This window comes from Oncorhynchus keta, chromosome 35 (genome assembly GCF_023373465.1).
Source record: "Oncorhynchus keta strain PuntledgeMale-10-30-2019 chromosome 35, Oket_V2, whole genome shotgun sequence".
Classification (NCBI taxonomy): domain Eukaryota; kingdom Metazoa; phylum Chordata; class Actinopteri; order Salmoniformes; family Salmonidae; genus Oncorhynchus; species Oncorhynchus keta.
The window spans coordinates 53,788,255-53,814,764 of NC_068455.1; the positions used below are offsets into that span (position 1 = coordinate 53,788,255).

At 44.3% G+C, this 26,510-nt stretch overlaps 1 protein-coding gene across 2 annotated transcripts in view; it reads right to left on the minus strand.

The window, feature by feature from the left end:
• Positions 1–26,240, minus strand: part of LOC118368624 (recombining binding protein suppressor of hairless) — a 97,654-nt gene extending 71,414 nt beyond the window's left edge. The window contains exon 1 of one of the 2 annotated variants that reach the window (XM_035752889.2): positions 26,089–26,240. In XM_035752889.2, coding sequence (XP_035608782.2) covers positions 26,089–26,108 — 20 coding nt within the window. In that variant the 5' untranslated portion in view covers positions 26,109–26,240. The remainder of the gene's footprint in view (positions 1–26,088) is intronic. The other variant, XM_052495782.1, reaches the window with a different exon arrangement.
• Between the last annotated feature and the right edge of the window lie 270 nt (positions 26,241–26,510).

Genomic DNA, 26,510 nt, shown 5'->3' on the forward strand with positions numbered 1-26,510 from the left:
GAGAGTTGAACTTGGTCCTCACTGTCTGACTGTCCCAGATGGCTGGTGGCTGCCCCTCTAGGTATAACAGGCAGGGTTAGGCAGAGAGGTGTGTGTGGTTCTGGTTGGGCTCAGTTGGGTACCATGAGAAGAGGCACTGCGAGCACACACACACACACATACGGCCGGCTCTGGCTGGGTCCAGACAGCACCAGATCAGTCTTTGACATGGGAGAGTTTAATGACAGAGAGAGGAAACATGAGGAGAAAAAAAAAGGCTCCATCACTCGCTCTCCCCCTCGCTCTTTACTTCTCTCTCTTTATTTCGTTCCCTCTCTTCCACTCTGACCGCTTCAAACATCAAGCAGGGCCGTCACTGCTCCATGTGGAGCTCTCGAGAGACCTTTAACTGTTGGCCTCATGCCAGAATAATCAGCCAAAACACACACAGACATGCACACACACGGTCACTGAAAGCACACTGACGTACACACAAGCACACAGAGACACACACTCAGGCAAGCGCGCACACACACACACTGCCTAAAACCAAGAAGCCAGTTAAAATCCATGCGGTAAAAAAAGCATCAGTTCAAAGCAGCACAGTCTACAGAGCAGCTTTGAAAAGAACCATCTCCCCAAACAGAAAGTACAGAAGAGCATTCCTCCACCACCAGTGAAGTGGTGTGTAAACTGCCTTCAGAAAGTATTTATACCGCTCGACTTATTCCACACTTTGTTGTGTCACATCCTGAATTCAAAATTGATTAAAATAGGAGGTTTCTACATAATTTTGGGGACTTAAAAATTAATGATATGTACCCGTTGATTCTTTAAGAATATAACTTAGAAATGCCTCATGAGCTTAGATTAACTGTTCAAACACATCAGAAACCAAAATATAACTTTGTTTTACTCCAACACTTGTAAACAAAGAAAATGTAAACAAACACCATATACTATAACCTCAAAACATGGTTAAAACGATCATGTTTATATCATGGATGGTCAGTCCTTGCATCCATAGCTCGGTCTATGAATTTGAGAGTGGTTGCATTTCTCCGGCCCATCTCTCAGCCTTTTATCAAACCAGAGATGCTTTGTTATGGGGGCGGCATTTTCACGTCCGGATAAAAAGCGTGCCCAGAGTAAACTGCCTGCTACTCAGGCCCAGATGCTAGGATATGCATATTATTGGTATATTTGGGTAGAAAACACTCTGAAGTTTCTAAAACTGTTTGAATGATGTCTGTGAGTATAACAGAACTCATATGGCAGGCAAAGACCTGAGAAAAAAATCCAACCAGGAAGTGGGAAATCTGAGGTTTTTAGGTTTTCAAGTCTTAGCCTATCCAATATACAGTGTCTGTGGGGTCATATTGCACTTCCTACGGCTTCCACTAGATGTCAACAGTCTTTAGAACCTTGTTTCAGGCTTCTACTGTGAAGTGGGAGAGAATGAGAGCTGATTGAGTCATGGGTCTGCCAGAAGGCCATGTGCTCAGTCAGGCGCACGCCCGTGAGAGTTAGCTCCATTCCCTTTCATTTCTAAAGACAAAATGAATTCTCCGGTTGAAACATTATTGAAGATTTATGACAAAAACATCCTAAAGATTGATTATATACATTGTTTGACATGTTTCTACGAACTGCAATATAACTTTGACTGTCTGGACCTAGTGCCTGCGAATTTGGATTACTGTACTAAATGCGAACAAAAAGGAGGTATTTGGACATAAATGATGGACTTTATCGAACAAAACTAACATTTATTGTGGAACTGGGATTCCTGGGAGTGCATTCTGATGAAGATCATCAAAGGTAAGTGAATATTTATAATGCTATTTCTGACTATTGTTGACAACATAACATGGAGGGTATCTGTATTCCTTGTTTTGGTCTCTGAATGCTGTACTCAGATTATTCCATGGTGTGCTTTTTCAGTAAAGCTTTTTTGAAATCTGACAAAAGCGTTTGCATTAACCTCTCTCGGGTATGTGGGACGCTAGCTGGCCAACATCCAGTGAGATTGCAGAGCGCCAAATTCAAATACAGAAATACTCATTATAAGAAATACTAATTATAAAAATTCTGAAAACAAAACGTCATTTATATAGGCTTAAAGATTACCTTCTTGTGAATCCAACCACGGTGTCAGATTTTTTAACGCTTTACAGCGAAAGAATACCTTACGAATATTTTAGAACATAGCCCAGCAGACAAATCATTACAAACAGTAACCAGCCAAGCAGAAGAGTTACAAAACTCAGAAATAGAGATCAAATTAATCCCTTACCTTTGATGATCTTCATATGGGTGCACTCAGAAGACATTCATTTACTCAATAAATGTTCCTTTTGTTCGATAAAGTCTCTTTATATCCAAAAACCTCAGTTTTGTTCACGCGTTTTCTTCAGGAATCCACAGGCTCAAACGCAGTCAAACCAGGCAGACAAAAAAATCCTACTTGTATCCGTAAAGTTCATAGAAACATGTCAAACGATGTTTATAATCAATCCTCAGGTTGTTTTTAGACTAAATTATCTATAATATTTAAACCGGACAATAACATCGTCAATATAAAAGGTAAACAAGAAATGCACTCTCCTGGGATTGCACATGAAAAAGCTCTGTGACACGTCAGGGTCCACTCATTCAGACTGCTCTTACTCCCTCATTTATCAGAATACAAGCCTGAAACAATTTCTAGAATGTTGACATCTAGTGGAAGGCATAGGAACTGCAAATTGAGTCCTAAGTCAATGGATACTGTAATGGCATTGAATGGATAATTACAAAACAAAACAACTACTTCCTGAATGGAATTTTCACAGGTTTTCGCCTCTGTGATACTTGCAGACACTATTTTAACAGTTTTGGAAACTTTAGAGTGTTTTCTATCAAAATCTACCAGTTCTATTGTTACGAATACAGGTATCCTGTGTCTGTGTGTGTGTGTATCCTGTGTTCTTTTCTCTCCTTTTCCCCTCACAGGTGAAAATCATCACTCCCCAATCAGTCAACAATCAATCATCAATCAGAAGGCACAGCTCCTCCTGTTTCCTACCCAATCACAGTTCCTTTCCAAGTCGCCCATGGGCATACACTACCCGTAGGTAGACTTTGTTAAATACACTAGTTAGAACTGGGCGGACCACCCACTGTATTTTTGGTTAGTTAGTTAGCTATTGTTAAAGTAGGCTAGTCTAGCTTAGGGGTGTTTTTGAATACTTATTGTTTCTTTCCTTGGGTCCAGCTCAGCCCCTTTTCCTGCTCCCCCCATTACTGTGTGTTTATTAATAAACCTTGAGTTTGACGGCAGATTTCAGTTGTCCTGGTTATTTCGTTCTCACTTTTACTTTGTCACAATTATAATTTGCATGAGTTATGTTACGGGTCTCACTACCATCCCCCCTAGACTGTCGGGCCAAAAGGGATTCGTAACATAAGTGGGGGCTCATCCGGAATCTGTCATAACTGACACCCATGCCGCTCATGTAGATTGTGATGGTGGTATAGTTCAGTGTTGAGCTTTATAGCTGAAGTAGCATTAGTGTTTGCTATTTTCGTTGGCTCTTGTGAAGTAGTTAAGATGGCTACTTTTGATTTGAAATCCTTTTTGGATAACCCTTCGTGGGAGGTTTTTGACAAATGTCGTAGAGTTGACTTAATGACCGTGGCTGACCATTATTCAATATTGATTCCGCAGAGTTTAGTTAAGGCGGAGGTTAAACAGCTAGTGTTAAATGTATTGTTGGAAGAGCAGGTGCTTGTTTTACCGCTGCCTGAGCCTACTACCCCTGTAGGGGATGTTGCTGCTCCTGTAAGCCCATTGGTGTCTGAGAATGAGGGCGAGGCTAAAGCTCCAGCCACATTGTCCCGTTATGATCCACTCTCCCCACTGTCAAACGGTGATGCCAGGAGGGATGTCCGTTTAGCACAGTTCCAACTGGAGGCGGAAGAGAGAGCCCAAATTAGGCGAGAGACTCTCCAGTTGGAGATGTGTAAAATTGAGGCAGAAAAAGAACGAGAACAGCGGCAGATGACATTTAAAATGCGCCAGATGGAACTGGAAGCAGAGACTCTCTGGAGGACAGTTTGAATTATGAAGTGGTCAAAGCTACTGTTCTACGTGCCTATGAGCTTGTGCCTGAGGCATACCGACAGAGATTTAGGTCTCATAGAAAGTCTTCTAGTAAGTCTTATGTGGAATTTGCTAGAGACAAGGGAAATCTGTTTGATAAATGGCATGCTGCTAGTAAGGTAACCGGGAGTTAATCTTGTTGGAAGAGTTAAAAAATTGCTTACCCGAACGCATTGTAGTTTAGCAAAACCAACAGAAAGTATCCTCCCTGGCAGAAACGTCTGTGTTGGCAGACGAGTTTGTGTTGACGCACAAGAGTGTGTTTTCGGCTCATACTGAGAGTAGAGCCACTGAGTGACCAGCAGTAGTATATCAAGCACGCCAGAAGAATGAGCGTTCCTGTTTCTATCGTCATAAAGTGGGACATATGATTAATGATTGCTTCCTGCTGAAAAGCAAACAAGGGATGCCTCTTCGTGCCAAGCCACCAACAGGTGTTGCTCTAATTCGTACGGTTGTGACGTCTGCAACAAAACAGGTGCCTCAGGGTAACTGCAGTTTGAAAATCTCAGTCCCCGACCTCAGTTATGAACCATTCATTTCCGAGGGGTTTGTGTCCCTAACGAATGACGAAGCGTCTCAGCGTCCTTAGAGATACTGGTGCGGCGCAGTTGTTTATATTGTCTGATGTGTTGCCCTTATCTGACGATACATACTGTGGTTCCAGTGTGTTAGTGCAGGGTATTGAAATGGGTTTTGTCCCAGTGCCATTGCACTTGGTGAAAGTACACTGAGTTAATCAGTGGAATATTCAGAGTGGGGTATGTCCTAAGTTGCCAGTGAAAGGTGTGACCTTTATAATGGGTAATGATATTGCCGGAGGAAAGGTAGTACCCGTATTGGAAGTATTGGATAAAAGTGACCACTCTTTCTCGAATGAGCCGGCACAGAGTTATCCACATGTGTTCCCCGCTTGTGCTGTCACTCGTGCTCAGGCACTACAAGAGGGTGACGTGATAGATTTGTCGAACACTGTTCTGTTCAAAGAGGATGATCAAGAGGATGGATTGTGTGATACCTCTGAGAAGTTGATCACCTCTGACAAACAGCCCAGGAGAGAATTAAAGAACGTTGAACTTATTGCTGATGCAATACAGTTACCAGTCACTCGTGAGCAGCTGATTGCTAACCAAAAGGTTGACAACAAGCTTGCTAAATGTTTTTCTAGTGTTGTCTCCTTGGAAGATGTAAAGAAGAAGAATGTGGCTTACTTCATTGATGGTTATCTCCTCATGCGTAAATGGAAATCCCATGTTGACGCGTGTGGAGATTGGAATGCTGTTTACCAAATAGTGATTCCTACAGCCTTTCGACAAAATGTATTATCCCTTGCTCATGATCACCAGTGGTCTGGTCATTTAGGAATCACAAAGACTTATGATCAGATCCTTCGACATTTCTTTTGGCTGGGTTTAAAACAAGATGTGGCTCAGTTCTGTCGGACATGCCACACATGTCAGATAACAGGAAAACCAAATCAGGTTATTCCTCCCGCTCCTCTTTGTCCCATACCTGTCATAGGTGAACCATTCGAGCATGTGGTGGTTGATTGTGTCGGACCGTTACCGAAAACAAAAATCGGGTAACCAGTTTTTGTTAACGATAATGTATATGGCTACAAGATACCCGAGGCCATTCCTCTGCGAAGGATTACAGCCCCGGTAGTGAGTAAAGCCTTAATAAAATTCTTCACGACATTCTGGTTACCTAAGGTGGTACAAAGCGATCAAGGTACCAATTTCATATCCAAGCTCTTCAAGCAGGTGTTAAAATCATTATCAATTACGCACCGTGTGTCAAGCGCCTATCACCCAGAGTCTCAGGGTGCGCTTGAAAGATGGCATCAGACACTGAAGTCTATGCTACGTAAATATTGTTTGGAATCTGAGAAAGATTGGGATGAGGGAGTTCCTCTAGTTTTGTTTGCAGCTCGTGAAACTGTGCAGTTCAACTCGGCTGAACTAGTGTTTGGTCACACAGTGAGAGGACCAATTAAAGTCCTTAAAGAACAGTTATTGTCCCAAGAGTTGTGTACCAGAGATGAGAATGTGTTGGACTACGTTAGTCGCTTTTGTGAGCGCCTACACCAAGCTTGTGCTCTCGCAAAGGAAGCTCTGTCTTCCTCACAGAGGAGCATGAAAAGACACTATGATAAAGAGGCTGTTTCTCGTCCACTACAGCCAGGTGACGAAGTCCTGTTCCAGGATCTTCACTGTCAGCTCGTTTCTCTGGTCCTTATTTAATTGAAAAGAAAATAAGTGAAACTGACTATGTGCTTCAAACTCCTGATAGACAACGCCAATCTTGTGTGTGTCAGATTAACATGTTGAAAGCATACCACACCCGACCAATCACACAGTTATAGTTTTGTGAGGCTACTACGCATATCATATCTTCTGGGCCCGAGTAGCAGGCCGTTTAATTTGGGCATGCTTTTCATCCAAAATTCTGAATGCTGCCCCCTACCCTAGGGGGCAGCAGGTAAGGAGAAGTATATCTTTAATCCCATGCATAACAGTTGTCTTTTCATCAACATTTATGATGAGTATTTCTGTAAATTGACATAGCTCTCTGTACTTTCACCAGATGTTTTGGAGGCAAAACATAATCTTTGTTTACATTGGCGTGCTTTTGAACTTTATCGAACAAAACATACATGTATTGTGTAACATGAAGTCCTATGAGTGCCATCTGAAGAAGATCATCAAAAGGTTAGTGATTCATTTTCTCTCTATTTCTGCAACTCCTCTCTTTGGCTGGAAAATGGCTGTTTTTTTGTGACTTTGTACTGACCTAACATAATCGCATGGTAAGCTTTTTGTATATATGGATACATTCTGGTATCTTTTATTTCAGCTCATGAAACATGGGACCAACACTTTACATGTTGCGTTTATATTTTAGTTCAGTATATTTTTATTTCTCAACTGGTAATTGAAGCGGGCTTTCCATTCGCCATTCATGTGCCACGGTAACGGTAAGCAGGCTTCAGTGCATCACACACCATTTTGCAATGTGAGCTGGAGGCAGTATGCACTTTGAAAACATACACTTAATTGTGTGAAACAAACATCCATTTCTATCAACATGGAGGCAAATATTTTATAAAGACTTCCATATGCCATTGACACATGTAGCCCATTTCTTTCATGTTCAAAAAGTTTATTTGAAAACCTGTTGTTGTCCAGTAGCGAAAGGAACAAACCTCATCATATTAGTAACCCATGCATGTTTAGATCTCAGATCTTTCAAAATATCCAATGGATATTTTCATTTCTGTCACATGAAACCACTCCCATGCACTGTGCACTTTTGACAACAGTTTTTCCCCGCTAACTGCATTATGGATGGAACATTTGCGCATAGTATTGCCGTGTCTGCATTTTTGCGCTTATAAATGAAGAAATAATCGTTTGACATTTTAAGCTAAACATTCTTATCTCAATGCTTTTTAAAGGATATTTTGATGTAGCCCTACTGGTTATATGAATTTGAGATCCATCTTCCCACAACTGTCACAGAGTCTGTTTGGAATAGGCTATTTATTTCTCGCACAGAACGACAAGCTGACCAATAGAACTTTTCTACTATGGGGGAAAGTTGACTGACACGGTCGAGTGATTTTGCTGTTGGTTACTCGTTTTGTCGGCTGAGGAAAAGTATATGTGGACGGTTATTTTAACATCTTAAAAGTGCACATAAGAATTCGGTAAGAAGGACTCACGCCACTGCATTGTTCTGTTAACATGAATTACCATAATCTAAAATGTGATTTCTGTCATTCTGAGCACCCTGGGTGGAAGCCCTAATCAGGTTACGCACCCAATGCACATGGGTCCGGAAATTTGTTATTAAAACTCTGCCGCCCGACGCCACATTTTCTTAAAGGAAACCCTGTTGTGTACATGTCTGAATCTCTGCATGTGTGTTTCTCTGGAAGTGGAGACACACTCAGTCACGCTTGAGCTGCAAGCACAGCCTCACCACGCTGTGATGCTCCCTACTCTACTGGGGTCCCATCTCTGAATCACATCGCTTTGATTCTCCCCTTTTTATATTCTTTCTTTTTATAAAATGCATCATCCTTGCAGACAACCTCCCAGACAGAGTGGGCTGGAGACTGATGTCTGAGAGTATAAAGTAGGAAAGTTTAGACAATCTATTCAGAGTGAAGTGGCAAGGTCTCTGAGGAGGATTCACTGATAATATTTTATCCTGCACTGCAGTTTTTTCTGCCGCCAAGTCAGTGTGCATGGGTGGACTATGGGGGCTCTTGGTTAGGAAAATGGGGTGAGGATTTTTCCCATATGTTTTCTGTCCCATATGTCAGCCACTGGTCTGAATCAGTGCTGCGGCCTGTGTATTTGTGTTAAGGCCATGTGTGACTCATCCTCACGAGTGGACTCCTCACAGGGTTTATATTCTACCACTTCAACTAGCTCTAGTAGCTGTGCACTACCCTAAACAATAATAGGTCCAACTAGCTAGTATGATGAGAACCACAGAATACTAGGGCCTACCAGCTAGTAGGATGAGAACCACAGAATACTTGGAAGTTGTCCTTGTGAAATGTATACAAATGTAGGTTACTGGGCTACAATAAACAGAGTACGCATGTAATTTCTCAAAGAGAGACTATTTCTCTCTCTCACCATCTCACTCACCCTGTCCATCATTGTCTACCATCATTGTCCACCGCCTTCACTTGAGTCACTTCCCTTTCTGGGACGTACGTGCAATGACAAACTCAACCCGCGCACACACATACACACAACTAAAATGGGCCTCTAACAGTTTGGGTTGTGTGACAGAAGTGCTCTGCTCAGTGGTAGCTGTCAGGAAGAGAGAAAGAGAGTGGGGCCATCCATAGAACAAATAGTTGATGTTCTGCTTTTCCCTGCAATCTCAATGACCTTCTCTTTCTATTGCCATTCCCCTCTCTTTTGCTCTCCATCTCTCCCCTTCTCTGATGACTTAATGACAAAAGGAGAGAAAAGGGGGGATAAAGGGAAACAGGGGTCAGAGTGTATAGAACAACACTCCAATCCCAACCAACCACTTTAGGACCCTGGCTGTGACTGTTTTAGATTGTGGGACTGATGTGAATCATCATAATTAAATCAGCTAAGTTCCTATGTAAAAGATAGTCAAGTATTCAGTGAACCAATTGAAAGCTACGGTCTGAACCAGACCAGCAAAGAGCAACCCTCTGGTCATTAATAACCTCAACTAACCACTGCTGATCGTGGACTTCAGGAGACAGCAGAGGGAGCACGCCCCAATCCACATCACTGCCAATCTGAAATAGTCCACCCACTCAGACATTGTGGTGAAGAATGCGCAACAGCGTCTCTTCAACTTCAGGAGACCCTCACAAATTTGTACAGATGCACCATTGAACTTAGTCACTAGCCGGCTACCATCCGGTTACACAACCCTGCACCTTAGAGGCTGCTGCCCTATGTACATAGACATGGAATCACAAGTCACTTTAATAATGGAACACTGGTCACTTTAATAATGTTTACAGTGGGCGGCAGGTGCCTAGTGGTTAGAGCGTTGGGCAGTAACCGGAAGGTTACCGGGCGCCATAGACGTGGATGTTGATTAAGGCAGCCCCCAAGCACCTCTCTGATTCAGGGGGGTTGGGTTAAATGCGGAAGAGACATTTCAGTTGAAAACATTTAGTTTTCCATACGGTTTTACTGATTTCATATGTATATACTGTATTCTACAATACCACTCCGACATTGCTCATCCTAATGTTTATATTTTTCTTAATTCCATTATTTTACTGTGAGAGGTATGTGTCTTGTTAAATATTACTGCACTGTTGGAGAAGGAACAAACATTTCGCTACACCCGCAATAACATCTGTGAAATGTGTACAGTACAAGTCAAAGGTTTTTACACACCTACTCATTCAAAGGTCTTTATTCTTACTATTTTCTACATTGTAAACTATGAAATAACACATATGGAGTCATGTTTAACATTTTCTTTGGTTACTACAAGTCGAAACAGATTGTAGATTCCTCAAAGTAGCCACCCTTTGCCTTGATTGACAGCTTTGCACACTCTTGGCATTCTCTCAACCAGCGTCACCTGGAATGCTTTTCCAACAGTCTTGGAGTTCCCATTCTGAATAAATCACAGACCGTGTCACCAGCAAAACAACCCCACACCGTCACACCTCCTCCTCCATGCTTCACGGTGGGAACCACATATGCGGTGATCATCTGTTCACCTACTCAGCGACTCACAAAGACACGCCGGATGGAACCAGACATCTCAAATTGACTCATCAGACCAGAGTTCAACCGGTCTAATGCCGATTGCTCGTGTTTCTTGGCCCAAGCAAGTCTCTTCTTATTATTGTTGTCCTTTGGTAGTGGTTTCTTTGCAGCAATTTGACCATGAAGGCCTGATTTACGCAGTCTCCTCTGAACAGTTGATGTTGAGATGTGTCTGTCACTTGAACTCTGAAGCCTTTATTTGGGCTGCAATTTCTGAGGATGGTAACTCATATAAATCAAAATAGATTCATTTTTTTACCCCTTTTTCTCCCCAATTTCATGGTATCCAATTGGTAGTTACAGTCTCGCCCAGTCACTGCAACTCCCGTAAGGACTCGGGAGAGGAGAAGGTCGAGAGCCGTGCGTCCCCACGAAACACGACCCAGCCAAGCCACACTGCCCGCTTAACCCAGAAGCCAAAGTCTCTTTGCTTATTTGAGCTGTTCTTGCCATAATATGGACTTGGTATTCTACCAAATAGGGCCATCTTCTGTGTAGCACCACTACCTTGTCACAACACAACTGATTGGCTAAAACACAATAAGAAGGAAAGAAATTCCACAAATTAACTTTTAAAACAACACATGTTAATTTAAATGAATTCCAGGGCACTACATCATGAAGCTGTTTGAGAGAATGCCAAGAGTGTACAAAGCTATCATCAAAACCCCTAGAATGAGTACGACCAGAAGTCCCCACAAGAATATTAAACAAACATTTTACCAACTGGGGACATTTTATTAGTCCCCACGAGGTCAAATGCTATTTCTAGGGGGTTTATGGTTAAGGTTAGAATTACATTAAGGGTAAGGGTTAGGTTCTTGGGTTAAGGTTAGGGTTAAAGTATAGGTTAGGGGATAGGAAAAATAGGATTTTGAATGGCACTGAATTCTGTTCCCCCACGAGGTTAGCTGTACAAGTCTGTGTGTGTATCTGTGTGACAGAAACGGAAGTACAAGAGAGAGAAGTCAGAAATTATGAGAAACCTTAGCAACCTTTAGCCCACATGTGTGTTTATCTGCAGGCTGCTGTGTGTATGTTAGCGATGCGGCGCTTGGCACTGAGTTTGTCACCTCCGGCCCACTGTCTGGTTTCATTGTTGTTATTGTCATGGTAGGTGGAAAAATAATAAGGTTTCATACTTGCTACCCAGTTCCCCTTTATCAAGTCTCTGTCTTTCCTCTTTAGTCTGGACTGATGCGGTGTTGTTAACTGGAAAATAAGGTGAGGGACCCTGCTTTCTAAAGATCAACTCTGTATGTTGCTGGTGCCATCTCTGACTCCAAAGGGCTTCAACTACTCCACCTCTCTCTCACACACGTACTCCACCTCTCTCTCACACACGCTCTCTCTCTCTCTCACACGCTCTCTCTCTCTCACACGCTCTCTCTCTCTCTCACACGCCCCTCTCTCTCTCTCTCACACGCTCTCCACCTCTCTCTCTCACACGCTCTCCACCTCTCTCTCTCTCACGCTCTCCACCTCTCTCTCCACCTCTCTCTCTCACACGCTCTCCACCTCTCTCTCTCTCACACGCTCTCCACCTCTCTCTCTCTCACACACGCTCTCTCTCTCTCTCTCTCTCTCCACCTCTCTCTCTCTCTCACACACGCTCTCCACCTCTCTCTCTCTCTCTCTCACACACGCTCTCCACCTCTCTCTCTCTCTCACACACGCTCTCCACCTCTCTCGCTCTCACACGCTCTCCACCCCTCTCTCTCACACGCTCTCCACCTCTCTCTCTCTCACACGCTCTCCACCTCTCTCTCTCTCACACGCTCTCCACCTCTCTCTCTCTCACACGCTCTCCACCTCTCTCTCTCACACGCTCTCCACCTCTCTCTCTCTCACACGCTCTCCACCTCTCTCTCTCTCACACGCTCTCCACCCTCTCTCTCTCTCCCCCTCTCTCTCTCTCTCACACGCTCTCCCCCTCTCTCTCTCTCACACACGCTCTCCACCTCTCTCTCTCTCTCTCTCACACACGCTCTCCACCTCTCTCTCTCACACACGCTCTCCACCTCTCTCTCTCTCACACACACACGCTCTCCACCTCTCTCTCTCTCTCACACACACGCTCTCCACCTCTCTCTCTCTCTCACACACTCTCTCCACCTCTCTCTCTCTCACACGCTCTCTCTCTCTCTCTCTCTCTCTCTCACACGCTCTCTCTCTCTCACACGCCTCTCTCTCTCTCACACGCTCTCCACCTCTCTCTCTCACACGCTCTCCACCTCTCTCTCTCTCTCACACGCTCTCCACCTCTCTCTCCACCCCTCTCTCTCACACGCTCTCCACCTCTCTCTCTCTCACACACGCTCTCCACCTCTCTCTCTCTCACACACGCTCTACACCTCTCTCTCTCTCTCTCTCTCACCTCTCTCTCTCTCTCCACCTCTCTCTCTCTCTCACACGCTCTCCACCTCTCTCTCTCTCACACACGCTCTCCACCTCTCTCGCTCTCACACGCTCTCCACCCTCTCTCTCACACGCTCTCCACCTCTCTCTCACACGCTCTCCACCTCTCTCTCTCACACGCTCTCCACTCTCTCTCTCTCACACGCTCCACCTCTCTCTCTCTCACACGCTCTCCACCTCTCTCTCTCACACGCTCTCCACCTCTCTCTCTCACACGCTCTCCACCTCTCTCTCTCACACACGCTCTCCACTCTCTCTCTCTCACACGCTCTCCACCTCTCTCTCTCTCTCACACACGCTCTCCACCTCTCTCTCTCTCTCACACACGCTCTCCACCTCTCTCTCTCTCTCACACACGCGCTCCCCCTCTCTCTCTCTCTCACACACGCTCTCCCCCTCTCTCTCTCTCTCTCTCACACTCTCTCCACCTCTCTCTCTCTCACACACGCTCTCCACCTCTCTCTCTCTCTCTCACACGCTCTCCCCCTCTCTCTCTCTCACACGCTCTCCACCTCTCTCTCTCTCTCTCACACACGCTCTCCACCTCTCTCTCTCTCACACACGCTCTCCACCTCTCTCTCTCTCACACACGCTCTCCACCTCTCACACACGCTCTCCACCTCTCTCTCTCACACACGCTCTCCACCTCTCTCTCACACGCTCTCCACTCTCTCTCTCTCACACGCTCTCCACCTCTCTCTCTCTCTCACACGCTCTCCTCTCTCTCTCTCTCACACGCTCTCCACCTCTCTCTCACACGCTCTCCAACTCTCTCTCTCTCACACGCTCTCCACCTCTCTCTCTCTCTCACACGCTCTCTCACACGCTCTCCACGCTCTCCACCTCTCTCACACGCTCTCCACCTCTCTCTCACACGCTCTCCACCTCTCTCTCACACGCTCTCCACCTCTCTCTCTCTCTCACACGCTCTCCACCTCTCTCTCTCTCTCACACGCTCTCCACCTCTCTCTCTCTCACACACTCTCTCTCTCTCTCTCACACGCTCTCCACCTCTCTCTCTCTCACACGCTCTCCACTCTCTCTCTCTCACACACGCTCTCCACTCTCTCTCTCACACGCTCTCTCCACCTCTCTCTCTCTCTCACACGCTCCTCCTCTCTCTCTCTCACACCTCTCTCTCTCTCTCTCCACTCTCTCCACCTCTCTCTCACACCTCTCTCTCTCTCTCTCTCTCTCACACACCTCTCTCTCTCTCACACGCTCTCCACTCTCTCTCTCTCACACACGCTCTCTCCACTCTCTCTCTCTCACACACGCTCTCCACCTCTCTCTCTCACACACGCTCTCCACCTCTCTCTCTCACACACGCTCTCCACTCTCTCTCTCTCACACGCTCTCCACCTCTCTCTCTCTCACACACTCTCCACCTCTCTCTCTCACACTCTCTCTCTCTCTCTCACACACGCTCCACCTCTCTCTCTCACACACGCTCTCCACCTCTCTCTCTCACACACGCTCTCCACCTCTCTCTCTCTCACACACCTCTCCACTCTCTCTCTCTCTCTCACACACGCTCTCCACTCTCTCTCTCTCTCACACACTCTCTCCACCTCTCCTCTCTCTCACACACGCTCTCCACCTCTCTCTCTCTCACACGCTCTCCACCTCTCTCTCTCTCACACACGCTCTCCACCTCTCTCTCTCTCTCACACGCTCTCCACCTCTCTCTCTCTCTCTCACACACGCTCCCCCTCTCTCTCTCTCTCACACACGCTCTCCACCTCTCTCTCTCTCACACACGCTCTCCACCTCTCTCTCTCTCACACACGCTCTCCACCTCTCTCTCTCTCACACACGCTCTCCACCTCTCTCTCTCACACACGCTCTCCACCTCTCTCTCTCACACACGCTCTCCACCTCTCTCTCTCTCTCACACACGCTCTCCACCTCTCTCTCTCTCTCACACACGCTCTCCACCTCTCTCTCTCTCACACACGCTCTCCACTCTCTCTCTCTCTCACACACTCTCTCACACGCTCTCTCTCTCTCTCTCTCACACACCTCTCTCTCTCTCTCTCACACCTCTCTCTCTCTCTCTCACACACGCTCTCCACCTCTCTCTCTCTCACACACGCTCTCCACCTCTCTCTCTCTCTCACACACCCTCTCCCTCTCTCTCTCTCTCTCACACACGCTCTCCCCCTCTCTCTCTCTCTCTCACACGCTCTCCACCCCTCTCTCTCTCTCTCTCTCACACACGCTCTCCACCTCTCTCTCTCTCTCTCACACGCTCTCCACCTCTCTCTCTCTCTCTCACACGCTCCACCTCTCTCTCTCTCTCACACGCTCTCCACCTCTCTCACACGCTCCACCTCTCTCTCTCACACGCTCTCCACCTCTCTCTCTCTCTCTCTCACACGCTCTCCACCTCTCTCTCTCTCTCTCACACACTCTCCACTCTCTCTCTCTCACACACTCTCCACCTCTCTCTCACGCTCTCCACCTCTCTCTCTCTCTCACACGCTCCACCTCTCTCACACGCTCTCCACCTCTCTCTCTCTCACACGCTCTCCACCTCTCTCTCTCTCTCACACGCTCTCCACCTCTCTCTCACGCTCTCCACCTCTCTCTCTCACACGCTCTCCACCTCTCTCTCTCACACGCTCACACACAGTAGCCCTTGGGGTAACACAATGTGTGTGTGAGTCTGTCTGTGCGTGCGTCTGGCCCTTGCCACTCGCCATGATGCCACAGTCTAATATTAGCTTCTCAGACAGAAAAGGGTGACAGAGGGAGCAGTGAATGTAAAAAGCAGGACTAGTGAAAGAGAATAGTTAACTAGATGGCTGTAGTAGCAGGTTCTCAATCTCCTCCTAGCCACGGTTGTGTTGCAGACATCAAAATTGTCTTGCTAATTTTGTGGCAGTACTAGCATCATATCATGGTTTGTATAATGATGGCATGGTGTAGGCTATACCAATGTGTCTCTGATATGCTTCATCTGTCACTAGGAGGTAGTTTCTTGCCAATTGCCACTCCTTGTTCTTCAGATGGGCGAGCATGGCAGTTGGGGATGATGACGGTGATGGGGCTTTCCCCCTTTTTAGTGACCACAGAGTCAGGAAACCCGTTTTAACTTCCCATCCGAAAGACGTCACCCTACACAGGGAAATTGTCCCATTCACTGCCCTGGGGCATTCAAAAAAAATTATAATTAGACCTGAGGAAAGAGTGCCTCCTACAGGCGATCCAAAACCAATTCTAGGAGCATCTGGTCTCCCATCGAGGGACCGACCATGACTAACCCTGCTTAGCTTCAGAGGCAAGCCAGCAGTGGGATGCAGGCTGGTATGCTGCTGGCATACAACACTCCTATCCCAACCAACCCTAATGTAAACTAACACCTAGGAAAGGAAACCAACTCCCAAAGGCTAAAAGATGCCTTCTCTTCAGATTCAAAAACACCAGTCCGAGAAGACGCAGACTTTTGACAAACTGGTGGTGAGTAAACCATCAATCACAATCTAAAATCCATTGAGGTCCAAAAAGAACACATACAAACAAAAAACAAGAAGCCTTTTATCCGGGGCCAAAAGCATCAGAGAACGAAGCATTTCTTTCTAAACAGACACTCTCCTGCTAGGGTCTCTTGGTAGCTTCAAGCAATTATGTCTCATAAACCAACACATGGCAGAACTATTTTCCTCCTATTAAAATAATATTTGTCCAAAAAACAAATCCACTTTTCTCATCCTGGGGATTCCTGCCCCCACTCTTTTCACAAGAAACACACTGGAGCAAAGAGCAAAAAAAAAAAAAAAGTCAATATCATTCACGTTGAATTCAACCCGGTTTTTCTCTCAGTATGTGCTGTAAAAGATTGCAAAACATGGCATGATTCTGGGATGGTTGGAGAGGAGGTTAAATTAAACCGAGCATGCAGACAGACAGGGGATCACTACGTGTTTTCTGAATGAAACATCCTGAAACGTGACGGTGGGTCGGAAAACGCTGACGCCGGTAGAAACACGTCTGGTTCCCTTGGCAATGCTGTAATTGCTACCAACAGCAACAGGACCAGGAGGGGAGGGTGGAGGAAACTCGCTACGCTAAGAGGAGAGAGAGAGGGCACTGCAAAACAGTACGTTCTGTGCTCTCCCTATCCCTCACTCTTGGAGAGTAGATTATCAATGGAAGGGATTTGTCTGCCATTGAAATCCTTGGTAGGCCATTTTTGGGGTTGTAAAAATGCGTTCAGTGTAAACTTAAAAACGACTAAAACCAGACAAACGTATGAAGAAAAGATAATTGACCTACAGTTGAAGTCTGAAGTTTACATAAACCTTAGCCAAGTACATTTAAACTCAGTTTTTCACAATTCCGGACATTTAATCCTAGTAAAAATTCCCTGTCTTAGGTCAGTTAGGATCACCACTATTTTAAAAACGGGAAATGTCAGAATAATAGTAGACTGATTTCTTTCAGTTTTTATTTCTTTCATCACATTCCCAGTGGCAGAAGTTTACATACACTCAATTAGTATTTAGTAGCTTTGCCTTTAAATTGGTTAACTTGGGTTCCCCCACGAGGTTAGCTGTACAAGTCTGTGTGTGTGTCTGTGTGACAGAAACGGAAGTACAAGAGAGAGAAGTCAGAAATTATGAGAAACCTTAGCAACCTTTAGCCCACATGTGTGTTTATCTGCAGGCTGCTGTGTGTATGTTAGCGATGCGGCGCTTGGCACTGAGTTTGGCACCTCCGGCCCACTGTCTGGTTTCATTGTTGTTATTGTCATGGTAGGAGGAAAAATAATAAGGTTTCATTCTTGCTACCCAGTTCCCCTTTATCAAGTCTCTGTCTTTCCTCTTTAGTCTGGACTGACTAAAGATTCCCACAATAAGTTAGAGGAATTTTGGCCCATTCCTCCTGACCGAGCTGGTGTAACTGAGTCAGGTTTGTAGGCCTCCTTGCTCACACACGCTTGAGGTCAGGGCTTTGTGATAGCCACCCCAATACCTTGACTTTGTTGTCCTCAAGCCATTTTGCCACAACTTTGGAAGCATGCTTGGGGGTCATTGTCCATTTGGAAGACCCATTCGCGTCCAAGCTTTAACTTCGTGACTGATGTCTTGAGATGTTGCTTCAATATATCCACATAAATTTCCCTCCTCATGACACCATCTATTTTGTGAAGTGCACTAGTCCCTCCTTCACCAAAGCACCCCCACAACATGATGCTTCCACCCTTGTGCTTCACGGTTGAGATGGTGTTCTTCGGCTTGCAAGCCTCCCCCTTTTTCCTCCAAAACATAGCGATGGTCATTATGGCCAAACAGTTCTATTTTCGTTTCATCAGACCAAAGGACATTTCTCAAAGTACGATCTTTGTCCCCATGTGCAGTTGCAAACCGTAGTCTGGCTTTTTTTATGGCGGTTTTCTTCCTTGCTGAGCGGCCTTTTAGGTTATGTCGATATACGACTTGTTTTACTGTGGATATAGATACGTTTGTACCTGTTTCCTCCAGCATCTTCACAAGGTCCTTTGCTGTTATTCTGGGATTGTTTTGCACTTTTTGCACCAAAGTACGTTAATCTCTAGGAGACAGAAACGTCTCCTTCCTGAGCATTATGATGGCTGCGTGGTCTCATGGTGTTTATACTTGCGTACAGATGAACTTGGTACCTTCAGGCGTTTGGAAATTGCTCCCAAGGATGAACCAGACTTGGAGGTCTATAATTTTTTTCTGAGGTCTTGGCTGATTTCTTTTGATTTTCCCATGATGTCAAGCAAAGAGGTACTGAGTTTGAAGGGAGGCCTTTAAATAAATCCACAGGTGCACCTCCAATTGACTCAAATGATCAGAATCAGAAGCTTCTAAAGCCATGACATACTTTTCTGCAAATTTCCAAGCTGTTTAAAGCCAGTCAACTTAATGTATGTAAACTTTTGACCCACTGGAATTGTTATACAGTGAATAATAAGATAAATAATCTGTCTGTAAACAATTGTTGGAAAATTACTTGTGTCATGCACGAAGTATATGTAGTAATCGACTTGCAAAAATTATAGTTTGTTAACAAGAAATTTGTGGAGTGGTTGAAAAACGAGTTATGACTCCAACCTAAGTGTATGTAAACTTCCGACTTCAACTGTACTTATCTTTTTATAATATCATCTTTGAGAACTAACATATCACCAAAATAAAAGCTAGACAGTTGGTCCATACTTGCGAACATAAGCAACCATTTAAATTTAAAAACAGGTTCTCCTACACAAAATGCATATCAGCCAATTACATGTATTTCACTGACTGGTCAAATTGCGCTCTGTGCAAATGCCTAGTGGCACATAATTGTCGCAGATTGTGGCAAGGGTTCGAATCTCAAGAGTCCCCCCTTTGAAAAGTGAAATTACATGTATTGTGTTAGTGTGTTGAAAAGGGACGCCTTCAGCCAACATCTTGAACATGAAGATTATGAATGAAATGAATGAGTTACCACTTTCTTCAGCCTTGCAAACTAAACTCACTGCTATTGCCTATTAATCATATTGCATAGGCTACATTACATAGACGTGTACACATAAACATAGGCCTACAAGAGTTAGATTTTTTTTATAACCATCTAGTCATGCGTGTTATTTCCACTATTCACCGATGACTTGGATGTCGATTAAGGCAGCCCCCACACCTCTGATTCAGAGGGATTGGGTTAAATGCGGAAGACACATTTCAGTTGAAGGCATTTAGTTGTACAACTGACAGGTATCCCCTTTTCCCTTTATTTTACTTGAGGAGGACGAGCATTAAAGTGTAGAGTAGGATTATAGTTTGCACTCTCGTTATCACCCTACAGATGACAGTATTGCAGTTATTTTAAAGAAGTTTAATTGCAAGTATGGAGGACTGGAATTGACAGTCTTATTATAGGAAGACACTTGGCTGTCACAGAGCTCCACGGTGGGTGTCATTATACCCATAAAACCTAGCGGTCAATAAGGGAAATGGTTCCAATCGTTTTTCCACCATTCATTTCTCCCATAGGGGATTTTAAGATAAGGGCTGTGTTTCATGTAGGCTTACCCTGGAATGAGGTTTGGATTAACATTAAAAATGAATTTCCCTTTTTGACCGCTAGGTTTTATGGATATTAATGACTCATACTGTGGTACTCTATTAGTATGTTCTTATGTAGGCCTACACTTACATGCAGGCTTAAAACGTTTAATAGGCTATGCATTATTATAATCATCCACTTCGTGACATGCGTTTTGAATCAAGTATCAAGGACAGGCAATGAACAGTTTTTTTTCTCAACAAAAAAGCTTGATGCGAGGGGGGCTCGAACCCACTGTTAAAGTGCACCATCAATTTCGAGTCAACCGCTTCAGCAGTGTGTGCCACCTTGTGTGCCACCTTGAAGCGATGATAGCCTACCTGACTGCTGTTTGACAAATCCATTTATTTTCTTTTTTTTATGACGTACGATAAACTAGAAGTTTTTTTTTCTATAAAAGCATATGGATGTGTGTAAAACAGATCAACAAAAAAATAGATTGTCATATATGCAAAAACAAATGTTATCTAACATTAGAAATGCCAATGGTTGGTGGATATATAGTCTAAGATATTTGATAGGCTGTGGAAGAATGTGCGGGAATATAATCAGTGCCACCTGTTGAGGTTAGCATGGGGCTAACGTATGCCATGTTATCTGATGGGACAAACTACAATTTAGAGTTCTGGCATGTGGAAGTTGGCTGACATGCATTTTGTGCCGGAGAACCTGTTTAAATATAAATGGTTGCTTATGTTCGCAAGATGGACCCAATGAATTTAGCAGTATTGACTTTGTTATTATGTTTGAGCAAAAGAGCACAGCATTAGTGATGTCAAAAAAAAAGCATAGAATTGCAGGAAATGTACTTTAAAACGGCAAAATGTTCTCTCAACTCCATGGCAGAATATGTAATATCGCAGGAAATGGCAAAATGTGTAGAATTGCAGGAATTTTGATTTAAAACTTTGCTTAAAAATTGTTTTTAAATGTCTCTACACCACCCAGATGGGGGGCCTCTTAAAATGTCTCTAAAATTCAGCCGTGGTGACGGGCCGCCATGCCCATTACCACGTCCCCTGCCACGCTCACCACCTAAGCCCTTTTTCTGATCCAGAAGAAAAGTTGAATGCCAAGGCCAACAACAACACAGGGAACTTGGGCTTCGATGTGATGGTGTTTTCAAAACCACACTGGCTTATTTGCATCGAGAATGCTTCTGTCTCATCCTTCTTGAAACAATAATAACACGTTTTAGCCCGAGAGATAAAGTGAAAGGTTATTTGGAATACATTCCAAGCTCATGAAGCAAATAATGCGTTCTCACTTGGGTTTAGAGACGGGGCTCTTTCGTATAAAGAATCCAATCATTGCCTGGTGACGGTGAGGGAATAACATTGTAACTCTGGCCCCCTCAGGCTTTTGGGAATTAGGAAATGCACCGCCAACTAGAAAAATTTATTAAAATACATGACCAATAAAGAAAACCCATTATGTAAAATTGTGATATTCCGTGGCTTTCCTCTTCCACTAGCATGTGGCAGAGGACCAAGTCTGGGGAGTGCCAAGCCAAATTACAAAAAAAAATGGCCTTTTCATCTGCTGTTGTTCAGAGAGCGAGGTTGAGAGCGGGAGAGAGGTTGAGACAGTCAGATAAAGAATTGTAAAAAATAGGTAGTGTAGTAGGGAAGCATGTCACAACGCCATCCAACAAGTTGAGTACAACCTGACTGGTCCATGGTGGCAAATAGGCTTCAGGGAACATCGCACTGAAATTAAGTCACAGCCCCTTTTCAAATCAACCTATCAACTTTGACAGCGTGAACCCTACAAGTGAAGCAAACTGCACGTTCTACATTGGCTTCCATATTCAATAATCTTACCCCGACTTTGAAGATGTTTTACTGTGTCTGAATGTGGGGCACGTCTCTTCAGTAACACAATAGCTCGCAGGTCCTGAGGTGACACACAGATCTGGGTTTTACGAGCTTGTATCTCCTCCCTCATTAACCTATCTGTCAATGCCCTGGCTCAGGTACAAGGAGGAGGTGAGGCTGGGAGTGTGCGTGTGTGTCGGGGGGAATGAAATCGGCAGACCCTTTTAACTCTACCCCAGCCCTCTGCCACCAAAAAGGTCACTGCTTCCACATCTGCTCCTCTCTCTCTCATAATGGGGGAAGGGAGAAGAGGACCCTGGGGACCGCTTCCCCTCTACACACAGAAAACACACAAACTCTAGGGCTGTGATGGAAAAACTATTGTGGTATCGGTATCATGGCAAAAATGAAAATTCGAAGCAGACCAAACTATTTGGTCCTTTAAAAACCTGCTGTATGTAAAATATTGTGTGCTATAGCTTGGAAAATAAATGCATGTGACTCTGGGTTGAATGATAACATAATAGTGCTGAGCAAAACTGCACTGTCGGTTAGGGGCTCGTAAAAAAGCATTTCACTGTAAGGTCTACTACACCTGTTGTATTCAGCGCATGTGACTAATACAATTTTGAGGTCGGTTGGTTTCAGTTAGATAAAAAAAAAAAAAATCTTAGATACGTTTTTATACATTAAATGCACTACGCAGGTTGAAAGCTGTAACACAGAATAAAATCAAGTCTAATGATGGTAGTGTGTGCCCATTACAGCTTATCATTTATTCACATTACTTAAAAAAATATGTTTTATTTGATGACTATTATTTCATTCTAAGCCATCAGCTCATCTCTATAGAGCTGCTGCCTATGTTGTCTGACAAATCACAATTTTAGTAGTTCTTCAAAAGTAAAAAAAGGCATTCTTTTACAACTGCTGAATATCAACCATCAATCACTTAGCTTATGTATTTTCAGGCTCGCGAAGCAACTGCTTTCTATCCCTCTCGATCATGCATTCTCTCATCTCTCAGTCTCTGTGTTTGCTCCACACAAGTTTAAACAGGTGCAAAATGGATTATGGTCATTGTAGTGAATTAAACACATTTTCTGCACCTGTTGGAAACTACAACTCCCTACGACATCACACAGTTCAGGTTTGATCTGATTTATCTCTACCGAAACTGCATTCACAGAAGAAAAACAAACAAAATGCACTTCAAATAATTGAACCGATGTCAGTTAAAAAATAACCAACATTTTGGTTAATCATGCAGCACTAAAAACATGTTTGTTTCCAACATTAAGGCTGTTTTCCTAAAGAAGTTAAATCCGCTTCATGTTTTGTTTCCTTGCCACGATACTAATGAGTATCGCCAAACTGGTATCGTCCTGGCCATGACACACTCCTGTTTCCAGGGAACTCACACACACCAAATGACTAAAATGTAAATGTACGTGCATTTGGAAGATACTCTTTTCCAGAGCAACTTACAGGCACAATTATGGTTAAGTGCTCAAGGATACACACACACACACAGTGGCTCACACGCCTCTGTCCCTCACAAGCAGGCTTAATGGTGTAATTACACGGACGAAAAGAGGCCCGGCTCTGTCTCGACTGAGTCGTCCCGCTGTACACCTTTGGGTAAAAGTGGGAGGGCATAACATTTCGTTTTCTTTTTTTTGTTATATCCAATAGCTTTACCCAGGGGCCATGTAGAGGCAAGCATTGTGTTGAAATAAGTGATTCATGCTTTTATCATCCCAGGTGATGCCCAGATTGTCTACCCATGAACAGTAGTTTTCTTTCAGCTAGGGCTGCTAGGCTCACTGGTATCAGGCACACTTTCTGAGGGGGAAAGAAAGATTATACAGCAACACTATCTCATTCCTGTTTTTCTAACATTCAGAGAGCTGTGTTGAGGAGATATGGTAGGCTGCAGGTTGGATAGTCTTATCACTGCTCTGTGACACAGCTCACATATGAATTCCTGCTGTTTTTTATATTTATTATGTTAGACAAAACTATGGTCCTTTTCCTTGGGATTTATTTTTGCACTGAAGAGCCATCCATTGACTAAATGCTCCACTATTTCTCTTACAAAAACAAGAGATCACGTAAAATGCCACGACACTATTTAGGCTAAACTAAGCTGAAAGGGCAAGAAAGAGCTCAGACATACAAACCATCTTAACATACTTAAGCCAGAGACAGACGGTCAATCTTATCAAGCATTTTCAGCAAACCTCTAGAATGTGCGCTTGTTTTACATTTATAATTGCTCACTAACTCAAACAGACACTGCTTGAATTTGTCCTATAGGAACACAGATTTTTCTTTCCCATTGCAAAACGTGATGCTACGGTGTGCCCTACTACCGAGTTCAGAGTACTACCCTCTCAGCTCTGCACCAGTGCGCCCTGCCTCAACCACAACTCCCAGCCAACTCTCAGAGGGGGCCATGGCTGTCAGACCTGACCCTGAGTGGGGTTGTGGGGGCACTGGGCTTTATCTCTCTCCCTCCCTAGCCTCCAGCCATTGACGCGGTCGTGCCCGGCCACATGCTAATAAAGATCCCTTATGGCACTCTAATTCTGTTTAAACCGCTAGTCTCACTCCCCCTCCTCCCTCTATCCTGGCAGAAGAAAAAGCACACAGCTCGGGTAGATATCATCTGGACAGGTGGCCAGCCACCCAGACCCGACCCACCTGCCCTCTCTCTCTAAACAGAAATCAGCTCAGGTCTGCTGGAAAGCCCCAAATGAGCACACACATTACCTACCCTCGACACCCACCCTCCCTCCACACGCAACTCTCCTCCAAAAAGCCCAGCTAATGTCTATCCCCCACTGAGCTATCTGTGGGGACTACTGACTCCAGATTACCCCCCCAAAAAACGTGTGTTTGGCTAATGTGCACGCACACCATCGAAATTATGACTGTTTTGGGAATTGGAGAAATATCCATAGACCGGATAGATAATGCAAATGCTATGCTGCTACTAGTTTACAATACATACAAGTAACAATACTACTTACTGCATCATAAGAGCATTGAAAACTTGGAAAATGTGGCTCTAGAATAGTAGACATTAGGCAAGCTTTGATGACTTTACTACTTCCCAGGCAATTCTAAAGTCTAGTGACAGATAAATGAAATGGGCTTCATTTAGCCTATATTTCTCTTCTTCAAATAATTACCACGTCTCTTATCTCCCAATTGCACAATTAGCTACAATCAAAGAAATTGGGCTAAGCCCATGGAACTGACGAATATTTAGGAAGATAGAAAGTCTGAGGGATAATTTAGCTCGTTGCCTCCAGCAGCAAAATAAAGGGTATTTAAACAGATTAGTTGGCTGCCTTTTTTAGGATTGCCTTTCATCAATGTGAGTAGCTTCAACGTAGTGAATTATCAACAGTAACTTGCTAAACCATCTCTATTTCATCAAGTAGCTTATCAACCTTGGACAGAGGCATCTCATTTCACGTATATTTTTGTAGCGTTTTGGATTTCAGTGGCTCGCGCTGGCTATCTGACGTTTATCTGACGCTTAGACATAAAAGAGAGCAAAAATGACATGTATACAAATCCTCACAACGTCATGCTTTTTTTATAACTTTGAGTTCGTTTTTAGAGGGTTATAGCAGGTAGAATTAGATCAATTACATGTCCTTAGTATAATGTGTCTGCAACACGGACGGAGAAGCTCGGGGCTGTTTCGTAAACACCACTTTATATGAGTACATTTACGCATGGCAAAACATATGCTTACAGTTCTCAGACGTCTGCAAGTGTATTAACCAACAATCGTGCGAGAAATATCCAGTCAGTTAACGTTAGCCAGCTAACACCACAGAGACGAGTCGAACATAACCGAACGATGCCTTGCTTGACAAAGGCGAAGCCACAACGTGTTTCAGACTGTGGAACTGTAGATTACATTGTAACATGGTTATAAGGCGAACACATACATATCGTAGGATATATAGTTGAATAATATGACCTAAACATAGACAAAACGAGAGTTGAATTTTTTCCCAGCCCATACTGATTGTACTCGTATCGTTGTCCTTTTTCAACACCAGACCTCTGAAAGCTAGCAGTAGCGAGCTAGCTCGACCCCCAGAACACTGCACGGCAGTGCAGCAACAGTCAGTACAGTGAAGTAGTCAAAGGAAAACACACAATACATTCAGACAAAGAAAATGCTTTCCCAGACTGAAAACAAATGTCCACAAACATCCACATTTGCTCGGCTATATATGCTCGAACAGAAGCGACCAATTATCTTTCAAAAAAACTTAAATTCACTTTAACTCCAATAGCTACAACCACCAGCCCTGAATCTCAGACTTACCCTGTCACAACAGGCGCCATCTTCCACAAACTCTCACCAAAACTCCAACACTCGCGATATCCTTTCTCCCCAGACCAACAATCCGCCGAGACAACAGAAGCAGACTGGCGATGTAGGGACAAGGAAGACGGAGAGAAACGGGGCGGGAGAGGAGTACAGAAAAGAGGGAGGCGGCAGGTTGCTAGAGAGAGTGAGAGAAAAGGGCAGACGCCACAACAACAGGCGTGGGAAACTTTAGACATCACGCGATACCAGGAAAACTCTCACCATAGACAAGCATGGATGGAGCATCGTCCTATCGCGAGATGTGCGCGGAGTAGAGTTGCTTATTTTATGGGCTGAAATAGTATTCCCATGTGTTTACCGGGTGATAAATAACAGCACTGATCTGAACATAGTTTGGCACGGAATTCTGCACAATG